Source organism: Spermophilus citellus (assembly GCF_964194105.1).
Source record: "Spermophilus citellus genome assembly, chromosome: 4".
Lineage (NCBI taxonomy): Eukaryota > Metazoa > Chordata > Mammalia > Rodentia > Sciuridae > Spermophilus > Spermophilus citellus.
The window spans coordinates 144,180,334-144,203,096 of NC_138185.1; the positions used below are offsets into that span (position 1 = coordinate 144,180,334).

General features: G+C 39.6%; 1 protein-coding gene across 4 annotated transcripts in view; it reads right to left on the minus strand.

Annotated features, from left to right (window-relative positions):
• The window catches only part of FMN1 (formin 1), a gene marked incomplete at its 5' end in the record, with an annotated part of 399,390 nt that overhangs the window by 233,004 nt on the left and 143,623 nt on the right, over positions 1-22,763 (minus strand). For all 4 annotated transcript variants that reach the window (XM_081291956.1, XM_081291955.1, XM_081291954.1 and 1 more), the window contains one exon: positions 16,903-16,964. In XM_081291956.1, the coding sequence (XP_081148082.1) occupies positions 16,903-16,964 (62 nt within the window). The remainder of the gene's footprint in view (positions 1-16,902; positions 16,965-22,763) is intronic.

The following is a 22,763-nucleotide window of genomic DNA, read 5'->3' on the forward strand; positions in this document are numbered from 1 at the left end:
AACTTTCCCCTCTGCCTCATGTGTGTGCACACACGCATGTGCACACACACGTCATCTGGGTCTCGAGGTAAAAATGCACTTCCTATTAATTGCACTATAAAAAGTTTGAAAAATGCTATTCAGAACATCACTTCCAACCTTTCTCTTGCTTCGCTGTCACCATGCTCTGGCTACCCAGGCCTCCCTGAGGTCTTTCAAAGAAGCTAAGTTCCTCTTCACTCTGCAGCCTCCTACTTGAATGTCACTCCCTAAGAGTACCCTTCCTGGACCACCAAATTTAAATTATACCCATTCAGAGCATCTCCACAACACTCAGCATATTTCTCGAGTGACTATTTTATCAACATCTGTCTCTCCGGCAGCATTACAAGCTCCAAAGGAGTCAGGGCCATGTCAGCTCTGCTCCCTCCAGCATCTGACACACTGCCTATGCCCAGCAGGTACTCTGTCAATATCCACTGAATGAAAGAATGATAGACCTCTAACTTTCTCCTGATTTTATTCTTAAATGAAACACATGATCAATTTCCTAAGTCATTGTTTAGGTGGCCCTTTATCTTTTATCATGTAGAATGTACATATATACACATACATATATTTGTACATATAGCCATAAACACAGGATGAATACATAAGTATTCTGTAAGTAGGTTAAACATATGTGTATATATATATATATATATATATATGTATATGTGGGTATATGTATATCCACATATACACACTCATAGAAGTACACACATACACACACACACACCCAAACATGCACAAATACATACACTCAAACACGTACACACACACACACACACAGGCATACATACTTTTATGTGTATTTTTTTCTGTGAAAACTAATATGGAGGGATTTTTGCAGTTATTTTCTCATGTGTTTAAATCCAAAATTCTTAGTATAAAACTGGAGTGCTGCTTTAACTATTATTTAAAAAAAAAAAAAATCTACTTGGAGTTTTAGAAGAAAAAGGGTCAAGCTGACCCCCAGTGGTGAGATTGCAAAATGGCTCCTAAAATATTTGGAAAATACCCAGATTACTTGTCACACAGAACCACATAGCCAGCCATGCAATATACATTACTCAACACTTTATTTTTTTTGTATATTTGTAGCAAGTAAGGGTAATTTCATATTTTCATTAATATAAAATAAACAGAATTGTATCACACAGCCAGCTGTAGCAGCTTCCACAGACAGTATAAGAAATTGCCACCCATTTATGGGCAATCAGAAAATTTGAGAAATCTCTTAGTTGAGATTTAAGATCTGAAATTAGCAAATTACATTCAAAGAACAGAATTTAAAAATGCTAACACATAATCTTTCATTTCACTAGTCTGAACAATATTAGGCTCTTAGTTTAATCTGTCTGTTGTTACTTAGCCTTGATGGTATAAATTCTGTTTTTCCAACTAAACAGTAAATCCCCTGAGTACAGAATCTATTTGAGGATTAAATAAAATAATCCATGTGTATGCTAAGTGCAGTGCCTGGCATAGACTGATATGCAATAAACTCTAGCTACTATTATTATCATCATTACCAGTATTATTAAATGACATTTTATTTCTAACACATATCTGACAGGTGCTCAATTAGTGTTACTAATTATAAGAGAGAGAAACTCTAAAAAGCAGAGTTATGCATATGAAATTATATTCTAGGAAATTTGTCTTTATAGCAAAGTTTGGGAACGCAAGAAGACTGAAGATCATGGTGTCTAAAGAAGAAGATGCTACCATCAGCCTCCAACATACACGTGAGTGAGGAACACATTCTTCATTCTGCCTCCTGCCTCCCTCTGCCAGTGAGCACAGCTTGACATAATATCTGAATTTGTGGGGCAAGGCACCATGATGAAGATTGAAACAATGGGCACCTACCTGCTTGATGAGCAAGGAAATTAACTGTTTCATGGTTCTCATCAAAATTAACTCCAGATGTATCTACAGACTTCTAGGTAGCTTATCAATGCCAGTGATAGGCTACTAAACTCATAATATTTCTCAGCCTTTTCCCCCTCTTTTGGCATCTCAGTAACGATGTACATTAAGATGAACACTTAGAAAATCAGGAAGGTTTTTACAAAAATCTTCATCTTTGTGAAAGTTCTGCCTAATGGTCTACAAATTGCTCCTTTTCCCTCACATAATTCTCCAGAAATTAAGAGATTTAAGTGTGTAGAGTTGATAATGACAAATATAACACATGAGAAAAGCTCAGGACTTATGCCTTTATAAACTTAGCTATCGCAATTCAAATCTAGTCTATACTCAATTTTGTTCCAACAGTGGTGTATAGACTCCTAGAAAGGGACCCGAGGAGGACTGGTTGGAGATAGGACAGTCAGGATGTCTGCAGGCCTCTCATAATGGATGCCAACCTGCCATTTGGTTCTTCTGGGGACAAGGTCCAACCCAAGTTAATTTTCCACTTGGCAATCGTGCCTGGATCATTTTGCAGTGGGAGTTACCATAAATGTGACTGTGTTGCACAATGAGCAAGGGCCTGCCAGAGGCCAGTGCTCAGTGACGTTTGCTTTCAGTTAGGAACTGTGTGTGTGATGAATGGGGTAAACGAAAATGGTTCCTGTAAAGGAAATGTCAGTGTTGGCAGGACCCACGACCCAAAGAATATCAGTTAAAAACAGATAAAACAGTCTTGTCATTTTCATGGCACCTGCTTCCAAAGTGCTTAAAGTTCTGGCCCAAAACAATATTCTTAAATTATCCAATTCCTCACAAGGCAGACAAAAGGGCATGCAATATTTTTTCTCCTCCACCTTTAAAAACCAAGGAAGTCGAGAGCTAAAGTCCTATCTATCCCATTCTAATACTTCCCTCCTGTAATAGGGAAGAATAGGACCTCCTACAGAAGGGTTATTGACCACTGTAAGAACTGCATCTCTCCAATGAATGGCACTTCTGATAAGATACCAGAGACTGGAGTGTTTCATTTATTATAGAGCCCAAAACCTGACCAAGTTGCTCCATAGAAGTGCGCAGAATTGAGATGAGCCTACTGGTTAGAAAGGAGAATCTCTAGAAGTAGCTAAATGGTTTTTTGGAAAAAGGGAAAAGGGAAATAATACGGATTTAGAGATTGAGTTAGAAAATCCTAAACTTTATAATCAGACTTTGGGTTTTTGTTGTTGTTGTTATTGTTAATATTCGAGTGGTCTTTTTTTAAAAAGTGGTCAATCATAGCATTCAAAGAAGCAATTAGAGATTATATGTCCTGATCCCTCACTTTAGAAATTAGTAAACTGAGCCCAAAATATCGCCTCAAATTCACAGTGTTCCTAGTGCCAAGCAAGAGAAAAGAAACCAGATCTTCTGATTCAAAATCTTATGTTCTATTAATGCTGCATGTTCAATGGAAAGACTGCTGGCTCTGAATCAGACAGACCCAAAACAGGTTCCCAACTCACTACTCTTAAAACTTTTGCAACTCACAATCTGCTTTGGTTATCTGGAAAATGGGAACAAATCTATTACTTTGCTTGTATTTCTACAGTTACTCAAGTACTGACAACTGTCTAGATCAGAAGTTGGGCACACAGTAGGAATTTGACAAAAGTTAGGCATTATTATTTTTCAATCATAAATTTTAAGAAATATTTGTGTGTCATTGGTGGCCTAAAAGCTTTGCTAGGTGCTATAAAGGACACATACAGAAAAATAAAATCACTGTTCCCTCCAAGGTGCTTCTTATGAGCAGGACCTTTAGAACATAAAAAGGAAAATGAAACTACTTAGGGAATTGAACTTTCAGTCAGGAAGTAGATTATATATTGAGATGATAAGATTATGTGAATATACATAACAGTAGTATTTCATAAAAAATGGGTTTCCTAGGTTAAAAAAAAAAAAGCCTATAATTTTCTCTATTTCAGTTCTTCTCCAAATGGAAAAGCCCTAAGAAGGGAATGCCAGATAGTTCTCAAACTTATTTGACTATGAAACCTTTTTGCCAAGGAGCATTTCAAAGGGTCTTTGTTTGGTAGAATGACCTTTGCAAGACCCTGGTTCAGACCACCCTGATATAGTAAACAGAGGCAGAAGAACAGCTGGAAGATCATGGGAAGATTATCCCTAAAAGCTAAGTCCAAGGTCCCAAAAAGTCCTCCACCAAAAAAGCTTGAGACCCATGCTAAACTCAGGTTGCCTAATTAAAAGGAGATTTGCACAGAGAAGAAGGCATGAGAAATAATATTTACTTGGTATGTGCTACAGAACCAGTACCACCTGAAAACATCAACTGAACATCCTGGGAGAGAGATCTCATCATCACCATCATGATTATTATTGAACAGTTGCCAAAAACTGAGAAAGCTAAATCCCAGACAAGTTGATTAATTCCCAAGGTCACAGACAAGGAATTGGAGTCCTAACTCCAAAACCCAAGTTTCTTTTCTTTTCTTTTTTTAAATGAAGTGCTGAGGATCAAACTCAGTGCCTCACATGTGCAAGTCAAGCGCTTTACCACTGAGCTACAGCCCCAGCCCCCCCCAAGTTTCTTTTCACATTGTCATCAAGTATAAAATAATATGCCACCTCGTCTTCAAACTACAATATGGGGAGAGATCAGCTATAAAAGATCTGTGATAACTATTTTCAAATCTTAGCTCCTAAGCAACCTCAAAGCAATAATTATTTGTACTGTCAGAGAATGAGTTTTATCATAGACCTCAATAGGTTTGATTCTATTTCTACCCAGTAATCATGAACTTGCTGTGCAATGGCTATCCCATGCAAAACCTTCTCAAATAAAAAACTGCAAGGAACTGTTAAACATAAGATGCTGCATTTCCAAAAATGAGGTTAGAAACATGGAATTGAAAAACAAACAAGATGGATGCAGAGTATCATGAAGCAACCATAAACTCAAGGCAATTTGATAAGTAAAGGGCACACTTGGAAAATAAATTAAAGAACTTTATGTGGTTACATTATAAATGACATAAAAAATGCTTGATATACCACCACTTCCCCTCTAGATATTTAAAAAATTGATCAAGTTCAGTGAATTTGCAAAAAGGTAAGATGGCAGAAAATGATTGATTCGTGCTATCAATAAATTTTGCTTCTGAGCTATATGGGGAATACACATGTAATTTGTACACATTTTAAAAAGCCAATCCTGGGTCCAAGCCCTGTGCCTTCTCTCCAGCACTCAACAAACATCAGCTGCAGGGCATACATGATATTAAACATTCTAGGCTCCCCACTCACTAAACTTTCAGACTATGGGCAGATAGTCAGCCATCCAATCAAAATATTTTAGGTGGTAAGGTTTCCATTTTGCTGGTGAATGAACTGAACAACTTCTCTACAAATCCAGATTGGAAGACTAAATTTAGATGCCTTGTTAGGCGAATCATACTGCTTCTTTAACTCCTATGGAAGCATTCCCCAAAACCTAAATGTGATGCAAATCAATTCTTGTATATGGTGACAGAATGAACCACCATTTTGGTGCACTTCAAGAATTAAATCCTTCCTATTCTAGAAAGGCATGTTGAAGAAATCCTGAAATACATATTTGTTAGAAATTCTAACAGGCAATAAAGGCTCTAGTGAATGAATATCATACAAAGAAATGAGCACCGACACAGCAGCTCCCCCACCATTACCTTCCACCAATCCTCTGACAAGAGGGACTTTGTTACTTCATGGAATAAAACAGGTAGGGATGCTATCCCAGTGGGTACCCACAAGGATAGCCAGAAATCCCAGCCTGGCTATGTATTCTCTGACAGGTTGGTGCTGCTGCCAAACTAGCTGTTTCACTGTATTATTATCACTGAGAAATGGGGTTAGTTAAAGCACAGAGGAGTCAAGCAGGTGACCCGGCCGGAATGGACAGTGGCAAACTGGAGAGAAAGTCCTAGTTGAAGTGATGTCTACTACCAACACTAAGAGGCCAAAGTCACACTGAAAAACACTGTCATCAGACTCCTCCCCCTTTTTTTAAGAAGCTGTTAGAAATCCATCTTTTTGTATAAAAATCTCTACATTTAAAAAAATGTTTATTTATTCCTAGAAGTTCAATTTTAAAAGGTTGTGCTTGCAAAGCAATATACTTCTCCAGGTCAGATGAGAGCTAAGAGTGGCCAGTTTCCTACTGAGGGTTGTCTTTCTGTGACTGCTGGAATAGAGACTGCTAGTGCCCCAATGAGAGTAGTGTGCCTTGGCCACAGTGTTTTAGCAATTAGGTGTAAAATCTTAAGTGGGACAGAAAGAAAAAAAAAAACTTTTAAGTTTACTAATAGCATCAAAGAGTAGATAATGCTTTGAGAAATTAACTTTCAAAAATAATCTAAGCTATAGTTACATTTTTTTTTAACTTTTCACTTCAGCGAATCATGCCTTATTAGTCTAACTCGTATTTTAAATGGAGATCATGATCACAATATACTGTCTTTTCTCCACTACCACAGTTTGGATCTGGAATGTCCCCCAAAGGCCCATGTGATAAAGGTTTGGGCCCCAGCCTTTCACACTACTGGAAGCTGGTTGAACCTTTAGGAGTCGGGCTAGTGGAAGGAGTTGGGGTCATAGGGGGCATGCCCTTGAAGGGGCTATCAGGACCTCAGCCCCTTCCTGCTTTTCTCTTTGCTTCCAGCATGCCATGAGGTGAACAGACCTCCTCTGCCACTGGCTCCTGTCATGGCAGACTGCACTACCACAGATGCAAAGCAACAGGGCCAAGTGACCACAGACTGAAACCTCTCAAACCACGAACCAAAATATACCTTTCATCCTTTTAAATTTGATTCTCTCGGGTATTTGCTATAGTAATAGAGAGTTGACTGATATATGAACCTTTTCTTTGGGGCTGGGTTGTAGCTCAGTGATAGAGCACTTGCGCAGCATGTGGGAGGCACTGGGTTTAAACGAAAATCCATCAACAACTAAAAAAAAGATTAAAAAGAACATTTTCTTTGAGTTTGAGATTTAAGATCATAGCATTTGCAGAGATGACATGAAATAATATATGTAATGTGCTTAGAGCAACGCCTACCACAGAGTAAGAACTCAAAAAGTGTAAACATTTAATCCTGCTGTGAATATTATTTAGTGGTCCCAGCTTGACTAGGCTGGATCTACAATTTGGGGAAAACTAGTGTCAACTCTTATACTTGACTGTTAATAAAACTTCTGTTTACAGAATCACTTCTATACCTACCCTCTTCACAAACCTGCATCTTAAATTATCACCCATCAACTTCAAATCCTGAGACAGCTGACAATCTATTCCACACCAGAACAAAGAAAAAGAAAGAGAGGTCTCTGTAGGGCATTCTGCAACAAAGGAGATGAGGATCTTTCTCCCCAGGGGACAGGTACTTTTCAACTCTCTTGTTTCTTCATGAAATGGACTCATTGCCCCCAACTACTTAAACCTGCCTGGGTTAGTTAAATCACACACCATGCTGCTAATATTTTTTTTTTACTTTTTGCTACTGATAATGACTTCATGTATAATGCAGAATACTACCTCAAGTATTTTATAAAGACATATTATCATTTGCTAAAAAGGAGACTATTGCAATACATCTAGTAAGTGGCTACAAAATATATAAAGAACTTGATGGCAAGGCTACAAAATATATAAGTAACTTGATAGCAAGGAAACAAATGAGCTAATTTAAAAGCAAGCAAAGAAACAAATAGACATTTCTCAAGGGGCTGGGGTTGTAGCTCAGTGGTAGGGCACTTAACTAACACATGTGAGGCACTGGGTTCAATCCTCAGCACAACATGAGTAAATAAAATAAAGGTTAAAAAAAAAAAAGAACACACACAAAAGGCCTGCAGGTATTTGAAAATATGCTCAATGTCACTAATCAGGGAATGCAAATTAAAACCACAATGAGATATCACTTCATACTTGTCAGAATGATTAATACTATAAAAAGGTAAAAGAACAAATGTTGACAAGAATGTAGAGAAAAGGTAACCCTTGCCCACTGCTGATGGAAATGTAAACTAGCAAAGCCATTATTAAAAACTGAGATCTACCATATGATTCAGCAATTCCACTACTGGGTATCTATCCAAAGAAAATGAAATCACTATTTCCAAGAGATATATGTACTTCTTTGCTCATTGCAATATTGCTCACAAAATCCAAGACATGATACCATTCTATGTGTCCATCAGTGGATGAGAAGATAAAGAAAATGTGGTAGCCAGACACAATGTAATACAACTCAGCCTTTAAAAAGAGGGGACTCTGTCATTTGCAATCGCATGGATGAAACTAGAAGACATTGGATGAAGTGAAATAAGTCAAGCAGAGAAAGACCAATACTGCACCATCCCATTTAGAAAGCTGAAATCATAGAAACAGAATAGAATGTTGTCTACTAAGGGATAGGGAGTGGGAGATAGAAGAAAAGAGAAGGGAGAGATTGGTCAGAGGACACAAAATTTCAATCAGAAATTAGGAATGAGACTAAGAGATCTACTATGGTAACCATGGTTATGGTTAATAACAATGTATTTTATACTTCAAAATTGCTAAGAAAGTAGAGTCTAAATAATGTCATCACAAATAAATTATACACATGAATTCATGCATGTCAATGAACTCAATTTAGTCACTCTACAATCATCCATATTTTAAAACATGCTATAGGGCCAATACTGAGGTGCTTGAAGGCTGGTTGGGGTGGTGAGACCTGAGGCAGGTTATGGAAAAGATAGATTTGTTTTTTCCAAAGGATAGACTTAAGACTTGTAGGGCTGGGGATATGGCTCAAGTGGTAGCGTGCTCGCCTGGCATGCGTGCGGCCCGGGTTCGATCCTCAGTACCACATACAAAGATGTTGTGTCGGACGGGGAAGATGGCGGGGAAGGGAGTGCATCACCCCAGTGCGCCGCGTCACTGTGCGGGAGAAAGATGAGGTGAAACAGCTGAAGGCTATCTTGTTGGGAATTTCCAGTGAAATTGAGGTGCTCCAGAATCTAGTGGACGGATTTTTATCGCGCGAGGTTCGGCTGCAGGGGCTCGGATGCAGGCGATTTCTCCGCACGGAGGGTCGCATTGCCTGATCGGCGGATCGCCCCGCAGCTGGAGTCTGCAGCGCGCACTGGGAAGCGGCGAGGTCCTGGAGCGGGGGTGCAGCGATGCGGATTCTGGGGGCTCCTGCCAGTGGTGCAATGGCCGTGCTTAGTGCTGAGTTCCGGCTTTGAGACAGAGGAGAGAAGCGGTCCAGTTCGGTTCTCGACACCGGTCGGACCACGGAGAAGGACAGCAGCCGCCATCTCGGAGAGCTGATGTAATCATCCCTGTTTTCTACTGATCTCAGCTCATTCAGCTACGGAACTGGTGATTTCAGGCTGGTATTTGCCTGCGTCTCGCAGACAGATGGCTCAGGCTCGGGGCTGGAGAACCAGTGGAGAATACTCCTAGGGGCTCGCTCCTGGCAAGGCGTGCGCCGGGCTTTGAGCGGCCGGATTCTGGTTCCCGGGGCTGCTTTGGCCCAGGGCTGGGGAACCTGCGGAGACTGCGTGTTGAGGCCAGCTCCAAGTGGAGCGTGCGCTGAGCTCGGGGCGGCTGGGTTCTGACTCCCAGAACAGTTTTGGCCCGGGGCTGGGGAGCCCGCGGGGACTGCGTCTTTGAGCCTGCTCCCAGCGGAGCGTGCACCGAGCTCGGAGAGCTTGGAGCGGCCGGGCTCTGCCTCCCGGAGCTGCTTTGGCCTGGGGCAGGGGAACCCGCGGGGGTCGCTCCTTGGAGCCTGCTCCTAGCGGAGCGTGAGCCAGGATCGGAAAGGCCAGGTCCTGGCTCCCGAAGCTGATTTGGCCCAGGGTTGGGGAACCTGCGGTGACTGCTTCTCGGTCTGGGCCCTGCTGGGTGCTGTGGGGGCCAGGGGGGGCAGAGTGGAGCTGCCGCCTGCGCCCAGAGCAGGCCAAGTGACCTGCCGGCGTGGTATCACGACACCCCAACTGCAGCTGGGGCCGAAGAGAGTAGCTGCCCACGCCTAGAACAGGACCAGTGACCCGACGGTGCGGTAGCCAAGTCACCCTATTTGGAGTAGGGGCTGTGCAGAGCCGCCGTCTGAGCCTGCACGGTAGGCAGACCTGCAACCCACTGGCAGGACAGGCCCGGTAGCCTGCCAGCGTGGTGGACACGTAGCACCGAGGCAGTCACGTCACACCGGTTGGAGTGGGGGTGGAGCAGAGCCGCCGCCCGTGTCCGGAAAAGGCCCAGCGACCCGTTGGAGAGGAAGTCAGGTACCCCCATTTGGAGTGGGGGCTGAGTAGAACTGCCGCCCGAGCCCGCAAGGTAGGCAGACCGGCGACCCACTGGCGGAACAGGCCTAGAGGCCTGCCAGCGTGGTAGACACGTCACACCAATTGGAGTAGGGGCCAAGCAGAGCCACCGCCCACATCCGGATGAGGACCAACGACCCAAGGGCGTGGTAGTTACGTCACCACAATTGGAGTGCGGGCAGAGCAGAGTTGCCACCCGCGCCCGCAGGGTGGGCAGACCTGCGACCGACCAGCGTGGTAGACAGATCACCCTAATTAGAGAAGGAGCACAGCCACTACCCGCCCTGCAAGGGAGATTTTCCAACTATACAAGAGCAATATAAATAAATAGGGGGAAAATTTCAAAAACACAACTGTTTCACCAAGCAGAAAGAAACGCGAGCAGTATGAAAAGACAAGGAAAGAAAGGACCACAAGCAATGCAGGTCAACTCAACTTTAGAAGAGGTAATAGCTGCAGCAGATGGAATGTCAGAAAAAGAGTTCAGGATATACATGCTTCAGATGATCTGGAGTCTCAAGGAAGACATGAGACAGCAAAATCAGACAATGAAAGATCACTTTGACAAGGAACTACATAAACAAATCCAGGAAGTAAAAGATCAATTACACAGGGAGATAGAGGTAATAAAAAACAAACAAATAGAAATCCTAGAAATGCAGGAAGCAATAAACCAACTTAAAAACTCAATTGAGAATACTACCAGGAGAGTAGATCACTTAGAAGATAGAACATCAGACAATGAAGACAAAGTATTTCAACTTGAAAAGAACATAGACAGCTCAGCAAGACTGTTAAGAACATCCAAGAACATCCAAGAAATATGGGATAACATTAAAAGACCAAACTTAAGAGTCATTGGGATACAGGAAGGCACAGAGCTCCAAACCAAAGGAATAAACAATCTATTCAATGAAATAATACGAGAAAACTTCCCAGACTTGAAGAATGAGACAGAATCCCAAATCCTAGAAGCCTACAGGACGCCGAATGTGCAAAATCATAAGAGATCCAGACCTAGACAAATTATAATGAAGATGCCCAACATACAGAATAAGGAGAGAATTTTAAAAGCTACAAGAGAAAGGAAGCAGATTACATTTAGGGGAAAACCAATCAGGATAACAGCTGATCTCTCGACACAGACTCTGAAAGCTAGAAGATCCTGGAATAACATATTTCAAACACTGAAAGAAAATGGGTTCCAACCAAGAATCGTGTATCCTGCGAAATTAAGCTTCAGGATGGAAGATGAAATTAAAACCTTCCATGATAAACAAAAGTTAAAAGAATTCACAGCTAGAAAACCATCTCTTCAAAAAATCCTTGGCAAAACATTACAGGAAGAGGAAATGGAAAATAACAATGAAAACCAACAGTGGGAGGTAGGACAGTAAAGGGGGGAAAGTAATCAAAGAGGAAAACAAATCAGGTTTAGTAACATTAATGAACAAATATGGCTGGAAGAACAAACCATATCTCAATAATAACACTAAATGTTAATGGCTTAAACTCACCAATTAAGAGACACAGGCTAGTTGAATGGATCACAAAACAAGACCCAACAATATGCTGCCTACAGGAGACGCATTTGATAGGAAAAGATATACATAGACTGAAGGTGAAAGGTTGGGAAAAATCATACCACTCATATGGACTGCGGAAACAAGCAGGAGTGTCCATACTCATATCTAATAAAATAGATTTCAAGCCAAAATTAATCAAAAGGGATAAAGAGGGACACTACATACTGCTCAAGGGAACCATACACCAACAAGACATAACAATCATAAATATATATGCCCCAAACAATGGTGCAGCTATGTTCGTCAAGCAAACTCTTCTCAAGTTCAAGAGTCTAATAGACCACCATACAATAATCATGGGAGACTTCAACACACCTCTCTCACCACTGGACAGATCTTCCAAACAAAAGTTAAATAAGGAAACTATAGAACTCAATAACACAATTAACAACCTAGACTTAATTGACATATATAGAATATACCACCCAACATCAAGCAGTTACACTTTTTTCTCAGCAGCACATGGATACTTCTCAAAAATAGATCATATATTATGTCACAGGGCAACTCTTAGACAATATAAAGGAGTAGAGATAATACCATGCATCTTATCTGATCATAATGGAATGAAACTGCAAATCAACGATAAAAAAGGAAGGAAAAATCATGCATCACTTGGAGAATGAACAATAGGTTACTGAATGATCAATGGGTTTTAGAAGACATCAAGGAGGAAATTAAAAACTTCTTAGAGTTAAACAAAAACACAGACACAACATATCGGAATCTATGGGACACATTGAAAGCAGTTCTAAGAGGAAAATTCATTGCTTGGAGTTCATTCCTTAAAAAAAGAAAAAACCAACAAATAAATGATCTCATACTTCATCTCAAAATCCTAGAAAAAGAAGAGCAAAACAACAGCAAAAGAAGTAGAAGGCAAGAAATAATTAAAATCAGAGCTGAAATTAATGAAATTGAAACAAAAGAAACAATTGAAAAAATTGACAAAACTAAAAGTTGGTTCTTTGAAAAAATAAATAAAATCGACAGACCCTTAGCCATGCTAACGAAGAGAAGAAGAGAGAGAACTCAAATTACTAGCATACGGGATGAAAAAGGCAATATCACAACAGACACTTCAGAAATACAGAAGATAATCAGAAATTATTTTGAATCCTTATACTCCAATAAAATAGAAGATAGTGAAGGCATAGATAAATTTCTTAAGTCATATGATCTGCCCAGATTGAGTCAGGAGGATATAGACAACCTAAACAGACCAATAACAATAGAGGAAATAGAAGAAACCATCAAAAGACTACCAACTAAGAAAAGCCCAGGACCAGATGGGTATACAGCAGAGTTTTACAAAACCTTTAAAGAGGAACTAACACCAATACTTTTCAAGCTATTTCAGGAAATAGAAAAAGAGGGAGAACTTCCAAATACATTCTACGAGGCCAACATCACCCTGATGCCTAAACCAGACAAAGACACTTCAAAGAAAGAAAACTACAGACCAATATCTCTAATGAACCTAGATGCAAAAATCCTCAATAAAATTCTGGCGAATTGGATTCAAAAACATATCAAAAAAATTATACACCATGATCAAGTAGGATTCATCCCTGGGATGCAAGGCTGGTTCAATATACAGAAATCAATAAATGTTATTCACCACATCAATAGACTTAAAAATAAGAACCATATGATCATCTCGATAGATGCAGAAAAAGCATTCGACAAAGTACAGCATCCCTTTATGTTCAAAACTCTAGAAAAATTAGGGATAACAGGATCATACCTCAACATTGTAAAAGAAATCTATGATAAGCCACAGGCCAGCATCATTCTGAATGGAGAAAAATTGAAGGCATTCCCTCTAAGATCTGGTACAAGACAGGGATGCCCTCTCTCACCACTTCTGTTCAACATAGTCCTCGAAACACTGGCCAGAGCAATTAGACAGACAAAAGAAATTAAAGGCATAAAAATAGGAAAAGAAGAACTTAAATTATCACTATTTGCAGATGACATGATTCTATACCTAGCAGACCCAAAAGGGTCTACAAAGAAACTATTAGAGCTAATAAATGAATTCAGCAAAGTGGCAGGATATAAAATCAACACGCATAAATCAAATGCATTCCTGTATATCAGCGACAAATCCTCTGAAACGGAAATGAGGACAACTACTCCATTCACAATATCCCCCCCAAAAATAAAATACTTGGGAATCAACCTAACAAAAGAGGTGAAAGATTTATACAATGAAAACTACAGAACCCTAAAGAGAGATATAGAAGAAGACATTAGAAGATGGAAAAATATACCCTGTTCATGGATAGGCAGAACTAACATCATCAAAATGGCGATATTACCAAAAGTTCTCTATGAGTTCAATGCAATGCCAATCAAAATCCCAACAGCATTTCTTGTAGAAATAGATAAAACAATCATGAAATTCATATGGAATAATAAAAGACCCAGAATAGCAAAAACAATGCTAAGCAGGAAGTGTGAATCAGGTGTTATAGCGATACCAGACTTCAAACTATACTACAGAGCAATAGTAACAAAAACAGCATGGTACTGGTACCAAAACAGGCGGGTGGACCAATGGTACAGAATAGAGGACACAGTAACCATTCCACAAAACTACAACTATCTTATATTTGATAAAGGGGCTAAAAGCATGCAATGGAGGAAGGATAGCATCTTCAACAAATGGTGCTGGGAAAACTGGAAATCCATTTGCATCAAAATGAAACTGAATCCCTTTCTCTCGCCATGCACAAAAGTTAACTCAAAATGGATCAAGGAGCCTGATTTTAAATCAGAGACACGGCGTCTGATAGAAGAAAAAGTTGGCTATGATCTACATACTGTGGGGTCGGGCTCCAAATTCCTCAATAGGACACCCATAGCGCAAGAGTTAACAACTAGAATCAACAAATGGGACTTACTCAAACTAAAAAGTTTTTTCTCAGCAAAAGAAACAATAAGAGAGGTAAATAGGGAGCCTACATCCTGGGAACAAATCTTTACTCCACACACTTCAGATAGAGCCCTAATATGCAGAGTATACAAAGAACTCAAAAAATTAGACAATAAGATAACAAATAACCCAATCAACAAATGGGCCAAGGACCTGAACAGACACTTCTCAGAGAAGGACATACAATCAATCAATAAGTACATGAAAAAATGCTCACCATCGCTAGCAGTCAGAGAAATGCAAATCAAAACCACCCTAAGATACCATCTCACTCCAGTAAGATTGGCAGCCATTATGAAGTCCAACAACAGCAAGTGATGGAGAGGATGCGGGGAAAAGGGTACACTTGTTCATTGTTGGTGGGACTGCAAATTGGTGCAGCCAATTTGGAAAGCAGTATGGAGATTTCCTGGAAAGCTGGGAATGGAACCACCATTTGACCCAGCTATTCCCCTTCTCGGTCTATTCCCTAAAGACCTAATAAGAGCATGCTACAGGGACACTGCTACATCGATGTTCATAGCAGCACAATTCACGATAGCAAGATTGTGGAACCAACCTAGATGCCCTTCAATAGATGAATGGATAAAAAAAAAATGTGGCATTTATACACAATGGAGTATTACTCTGCATTAAAAAATGACAAAATCATAGAATTTGGAGGGAAATGGATGGCATTAGAGCAGATTATGCTAAGTGAAGCTAGCCAATCCTTAAAAAACAAATGCCAAATGACTGCTTTGATATAAGGGGAGTAACCAAGGAGAGGGTAGGGACGAAGAGCATGAGAAGAAGATTAACATTAAACAGGGATGAGAGGTGGGAGGGAAAGGGAGTGAGAAGGGAAACAGCATGGAAATGGAAGGTGATCCTCAGGGTTTTACAAAATTACATATAAGAGGAAATGAGGGGTAAGAGAAGAATAATACAAGTGGAAGAAATGATTTACAGTAGAGGGGGTAGAGAGAGAAAAGGGGAGTGGTGGGGAGGGGAGGGGAGGGGGGATAGTAGAGAATAGGATAGACAGCAGAATACATCAGACACTAGAATGGCAATATGTAAATCAATGGAAGTGTAACTGATGTGATACAGCAATCTGTATACGGGGTAAAAATGGGAGTTCATAACCCACTTGAATCAAACTGTGAAATATGATATATTAAGAACTATGTAATGTTTTGAACGACCAACAATAAATTAAAAAAAAACATGCTATATACCACACATACATATAATTTCTATTTGTCAATAAAATCAAATTGAAAAAAAAGAGAAGAAGAATATAAGATCCATGAATTCATTAAATTAGCAAGCAATGAGTTAGCATTAAATGAACATAAAGCTTATTTAAATTTTGCTATTATTTTTTCCTGAAGTATGGGGTTACCCCAGCCATCAATAGACTAGACTGCAGGTCTGATTCACTATCTAGTTACTTGAAGCTAACATTCTAAACTCCCTGCTGTAAGCAATGCAAGCAAAAGCCAACAACAGGACACGAGGATTAGATGGCAAGACAAGGGAAATGATCCCTGTGTTATGCTGGGCTTCACATGTAAGGAGGGAGATGGTAACTTCCCAGCACTTCCTGTGGATATGGATGACTCACATACCTCTTACTCCTACCAGCTCCTTTTCCTCAAGGGCCTTAATTTGCAAGACATCACAGTGCAGGATGTGCTGAGACAGGTGGACATGAACTCATGCTTGGGAGCAAGACCAACACAAATAATCTACACTGTGCATAGGAAAACCTTTAAAATAAAATTCATACAATGAAAGTCTAAATACTCTGTCTTCTTCCCTGCTTTAAAAAAATTATTTTTTCTAATAAAAGTCTTTTATGTTTCTCCCCCTGCCAAAAAAAAAAAAATTAAGAACTGAATTCAATTAAACATAGAGTCCAAGACTTACATAGCCAGGATAAGCTTGTGCCCACTGGCAGGTGCAAGCTACAGATACTGGCAGGTGCAAGCTACAGATACTGACTAGTTCAATACTTCACACCAGAAGAATATTTACTTCAGCACATGACAAAACTAAATATCAGATAACCAGTTCAGTAGAATCAAAGAGATATACCTGCAGGTTTTCAATTTCTTCTTTGTGTTCCCTCTTCAAGTGTAAAATAGCAGCTTGGTATTCTGTAAGATCACAAAAGAAGCCAGGTTACAAAGAAGCACACAATGAGGCACAAAGTTCAAGTGAGCATCTCCTAGGTCCCAGAGTCCTTTCTACAAATAAGCTGAGACAACAGAAGACACAAATGACATTAACCTGATGAGAGATGTTAGCCTTTGGGCCCAAAGATTACAAGTAGCTAGGGGTAAAGGAGAAATTCCTTCCTCTGAAAAACTCTGAATTATTTTTAAAAAGTCCCAAATTAAGCAGATAGGATAGGATTAAAAAGGCAAAAAAAAAAAAAAAAAAAAAAAAAAGCAAGATGAGTGTGTTTCAGATAAAGACCTGGTCAGGTGTTTATCTTGAAGGAGGAGTTGGAAGCTAGGGCCCCACAGAGAACAAACACAGATGTGTTAAGAGCAGGAAATCAAAGAAAACTTTCTATGTGAGATCAGAGAACTCTATTTTTAACTGTTTCCAAAAAAGAAAAATCTCCATTTGAATACAAGGCTAAGTAAGCCCACAAGGGCTGGTTTCAGTCTTCAAATCTCTCAGGAAGACCAGACTATTTGTCATTTGAATGAGAGATTCTAGAGCAAATTGAGGTTGAAAGGAGGACAAAAATAAATTTCTGGTCCAATTTTCATCTGTGTCCAATAATATTCCAACAATAAGTCCCCTGTGCACATGGGAACTCCAGCCAACCACTAAAACTCTGCTGGCTACAGATGAAGCAGCCAAGGCAACTTATTTCTACTCCTAGGAGAGCAGCTGAGCATGTGGGGTCACAGAACAACACATGCTGCAGAGAACTACAAAGCAAAATGCTATGAGGATGTATTTTTGTGGAATAAGCCAGTTCTTTTGCCTTTCTTTTTTTTAACAAATGTATTCAGGAATTATATGAGTAGGAAAGAAATCCATCCCTCATTTAAAAATGTGCAGAAGACAGTTTCTCTATGTGGACTTCATAGAGTAGACAAAGCTGAGGTTCCACTTCAAAAGTGGAGGAGGAAAACCTCTGGTACAGCCCCACCGGGCAGGAGTGTTGCTGTTGGCAATCACAGCCAGCCACACCGATGCTCCTATGAGGAAGGGGCTTCCTTCTCAGAGCTGTGAATTGGTTAGCAAGCTCTTGGTTCTACAACCACACCATACCTCCAGTCAAAACACCTGTCAGCTTCCTCCCACAACAACTGCTATAATCCACCCACTACTCCTCCCCAGCCTTCTAGGAGGAAGCCTGCTCTCTCTCTTAAAAACACCATGATTGACTCTCTTCACATCAGCCTGAGTAATCTATTAAAAACACGAACTAGCTCATGTCTCATCCCCAGCTTTCCATTGCAACTGCAATCCAATCAAAGCTCCTTGCACCAGCCCATGAGGCTCTTGGTTCCTGCATACTTCCTCTCCCTGTCCTCTGGTACTCCTGCTCCTCCTTGCATATTACAAAACCAAGACACCAGCTAGTCCTTGAACCTATCAAGTTCTTTTCTACCTCAAAATCTCTGTTAATATTGGAGAGCAAAATAATAATGGGCTGTGTACTCCGAAACAAGCATTATTCTAAGTATGCATAGAGCACTGATTCAGGACCCCTCAAGGATTCCAAAATCCACAGGTGCAAGACCCTTATATAAAATGTCAAAGTAGATGCATATAATCTATGCACATCTTTCCACATAATTTAATTCATCTCTAGATTGTTTATAATACTAATGCAAGGGAAATGGTATGTAAATAGTTATTATACTGCATTAAGGAAAAATGGCAAGAAAAATATCTTCACTATAGACACAATTATTTTCCTTTAAGTATTACTGTGGTAGATTGAATCCACAGATGGGGAACCCAAAAAATATGGAGAACTGGCTACTTCATATGTGTTAACATACTCATCCCCATAATAACCTATTAGGTAGGTACCATTATTATCACCACTGTCAACGAAGAAACTGATACACAAGAGGTCAAGTAGTTCATCCAAGAAACTGGAGTAATTTGAAGAGTCAAAAAATAATAACAACAACATAATTAATTTAATGGATGAATAGATAAACTTTGGTATGTCTGTAGAATGGAACACTATTTAGCAATAAAAAGGAATGTATGCATTGACATGGATGAATGTCAAAATCACTGTGTAAAGTAAAAGAAGTTGGTCTCGGAAAGTCGACACTGCCTAACTCCATGTATATGATATCTGGAAAACACAAAGCTAGAGGGAAAAGAACAGATCAGAGCAGCAGTTGCCAGATAATGAATATGGGAGGGGGTCTGACTATGTAGCCAAAGCACACAAAGGAATTTTAGGGAATGATAAGCCCATTCCCTATCCTGATTATGGCAGCACTTACATACATCCATACATGTGTTAAAATGCAAAGTACTATACATCAAAATGAAAAATTCTATAGTAAGCTAATTTTTTTTAAATTGCACAAATATTATACTTCAAATCTGTGAGTTTAACAGAGTTAGTACAAATGAACAAAAATATGCAAAACCATCAAACTAGCAATAAATAATTTACAAATCTAAAAGATAACATTTATAATATCTCCGAGAATACAAAGTATCTAGGAGAAAAACTTAAAAAAACATGTAAAGTCTTCAGATGAGAAAATAACAACATTATTAAAATAGTTTACCAAGAAAGGCAGAAAGACAGCCAGTGAGGAAGCTGGTCTTGACTTACAGGACTCAGTATTGTCGGGTGCCGACTTTCCTAAACTGACTTACAGATCTAAAATTTCTTGAGAGCTTTGCTGGGTTTGAACCTAAGGAGCTGATGCTAAAGTATATATGGAAGCATAAATTGCCAATGAAGGCCAAGAAGTTCTTGAAAATATAGATTAACACTATATAACTTGTCTAACAAGAATTATTATTAATACAATGTCAGAATTGTGGGACTAACACAGGAATAATGACTAGTTAGAAATATACCATGAATTTATGGTTATTCGTGACAAAACTAGCACTGAAGATCCTTTGCTTACACAAAGAATAGCATTTCAAGAACTAAGGGCTGGGGAAAATGGGTATTCTTAAGAAAAAAACATGAAATTGGACCCCAACTTTATAATAATCTATTTCAAGTTAATTAAGAGCTAACCTTAGGCTAGGAAAAGGTTCTTTAAGATGCAAAAAAGCACTATATATAAAAGGGAGAAAAACCTGGTAGACATATGACTACATTAAAATTTTAAAAATCTTTTTTTCCCCTAAAAATACAACATAACAAAGACAAGCCACGGAGTGGCAGAATCTAATTGAAACACACAGTCAACCAATATCTAGTACAAATATATAAATAAATTGTACAAGACATGAAGAAAATGGAAAACATGTTTTTAAAACTCCACAGGTACTATTAAAAGATATCCATATAAAATATAAACACACACACACACACACACACACACACACACAATGATTCTCAATAGTAACCAGGAATATAGTCATCACTTGGTATCCACACAGGATTGGTTTTCCAAAATCTGCAGATGCTCAAGTCCCTTATATAAAATGGCATAGTAATTGTATATAATCTACACAATCCTCCCGTATACTTTATATCATCCTTCAGTTACTTACAATACCTAATAGAATGTAAAAGCCATGTAAATAGTTGGCATACCATATTGTTTATGGAATAATGATAGGAAAGAATCTGCATATATTTAGTGCAGGGGCAATTTTTTAAAAATATTTGCAATCCAAGATTGGTAGATCTGCAGATGCAGAATTTTCAGATGTGGAGTGCCAACTATATTTAAAGTCTGAATAAAATTAGTGTTGGTGAAGAAAAAGAGCACTGAGAACACTCATACCTTGATAACAGGAGCGCACACGAGTATAGTCACTAACAAAATGTATAACATTTTTTAATAAAGTTAGAGATACTCATAACTACCCACCTCAAAATCCTTTTTTGCAAGGGGGATGGTTACCAGGGGCTAAACTCAGGGGCACTCAAACACTGAGCCACATCCCCAGTCCAATTTTTTTTTTTAAGAGAGAGTGAGAGAGGAGAGAGAGAGAGAGAGAGAGAGAGAGAGAGAGAGAGAGAGAGAGAGAGAGAGAATTTTTAATATTTATTTTCTAGTTCTCAGCGGACACAACATCTTTGTTGGTATGTGGTGCTGAGGATCGAACCCGGGCCGCACGCATGCCAGGCGAGCGCGCTACTGCTTGAGCCACATCCCCAGCCCTCCCCAGTCCAATTTTTGTATTTTATTAGAGACAGAGTCTCACTGAATTACTTAGCGCCTCGCCATTGTTGAGGCTGGCTTTGAACTTGTGATCCTCTGGTCTCAACCTCCCCAGCTGCTGGGATTACAGGCGTGTGCCACTGCACCCGGCCCCAAAATCCTACCTCTTGTTGTTTAGATCCTAGGTGTCACCCAAAGTCCCATGTGTTAAAGACTTGATTCCCCAGAGTGGTAGCATGGGGAGGGGGTGGAACCTTTAAGAGATAGGACCTAATGGGAGATCTTAGGTCCAGGGAGCAAGCCCCCAAAAGAGAGGGTGGGAATCCAGGCTCCTCTTCCTTTTTTCATGCCCTGATCATGAGGTGAATGGGTCTTCTCTGCCACATACTCCCACAGTCCCAGAGCAATGGGACCAATAAGTCTCTAGATTGATGAACTAAAATCTCCTAAACTGTGAGCCAGAATAAACTTTGCCTCTTTTTAGGTTAGTCAACTTAGTTGTTTTGTTACAGGAACAGAAAGTTCACTAACACGCTAATTCTAGGCACTTATAAATGACAAAAAACTATAAAGGAAAACAAGTAATAATATTAAAAAGTCTGGAGAAAGATGTCTCTGGGAGAAGAGGAATTGAACTGGGTTGTGCTGGAGCAATATGGTCTTACATGGGTGTTCAAAGAATGATATTTAACCTTATAAGTTTTATATAAGTATCTCAATAGCTAAAATTAAAACAGGAAAGTCTGCTTTTCTTTACAAAGGTACATTAGTTTTCTCATATATCAAATACAGAATATTATATAGGCACAAAAGGATCTCTAGATTGATGGAATAAGAAGCATAGAACAATTTAGAAAGTTTATAAATATTGTATCTTATTTGATAATAAATATCTGAACCCTAATCAATGTCAAGCTTCTACAAAGTAGTCAAAGAAAGCCTAGTTAAAACACACTTCTTACAAAATTGAAGCCCCTTGGGAATAACATCTACCTTCCAAATAGAAAATACACAGACTATATTTTGAAATCATTCATTCTATGTAAATTATACATATAAGGGTGTGACAGAGTTATGACTAATTCATTAACACAATGACAAAGGAGATAATTGCAAAGCCAACACCCAGCCAGGCATGCTTCATCTCCTCCTTAAACAAATGTTTTTGCCAACAGTACCATCGTTACAGGTGGCAGGAAAACGCCCTCTCCCAACAAGCACGATAAATAGAATCCCTGGGCGGCATGCAGAAGGAGGTCAATGCCTACACTAGTGGAGAGTTCATTCTGAGGGCTTGCAAGGGAATGTAACAGAAGATAAGGGTTTCAGAATAAGGTCCAGGAGTCAAGGCTAAGCTGGGGTTCCCAAGGGTGTGCTAGGGACAGTCCTCCTCAGTTAAAAGCAAAACTGAGGGGTGAGGATGGTGAGACCGAGATGTGAACTCAAGGCCAAAGATGTTTGTAATTGTTAAAAAGAGAACTTGACTCTGGTATCCAATAGCTCCAGGACTCTATAATCCTGTGAAAAAGAGAAAGAGATTTGGGACCTAAGGGCTTGAAAAGGGCAGGTCCCTTTGAAGTCATCTGGGTCCCAGTGGAAGTT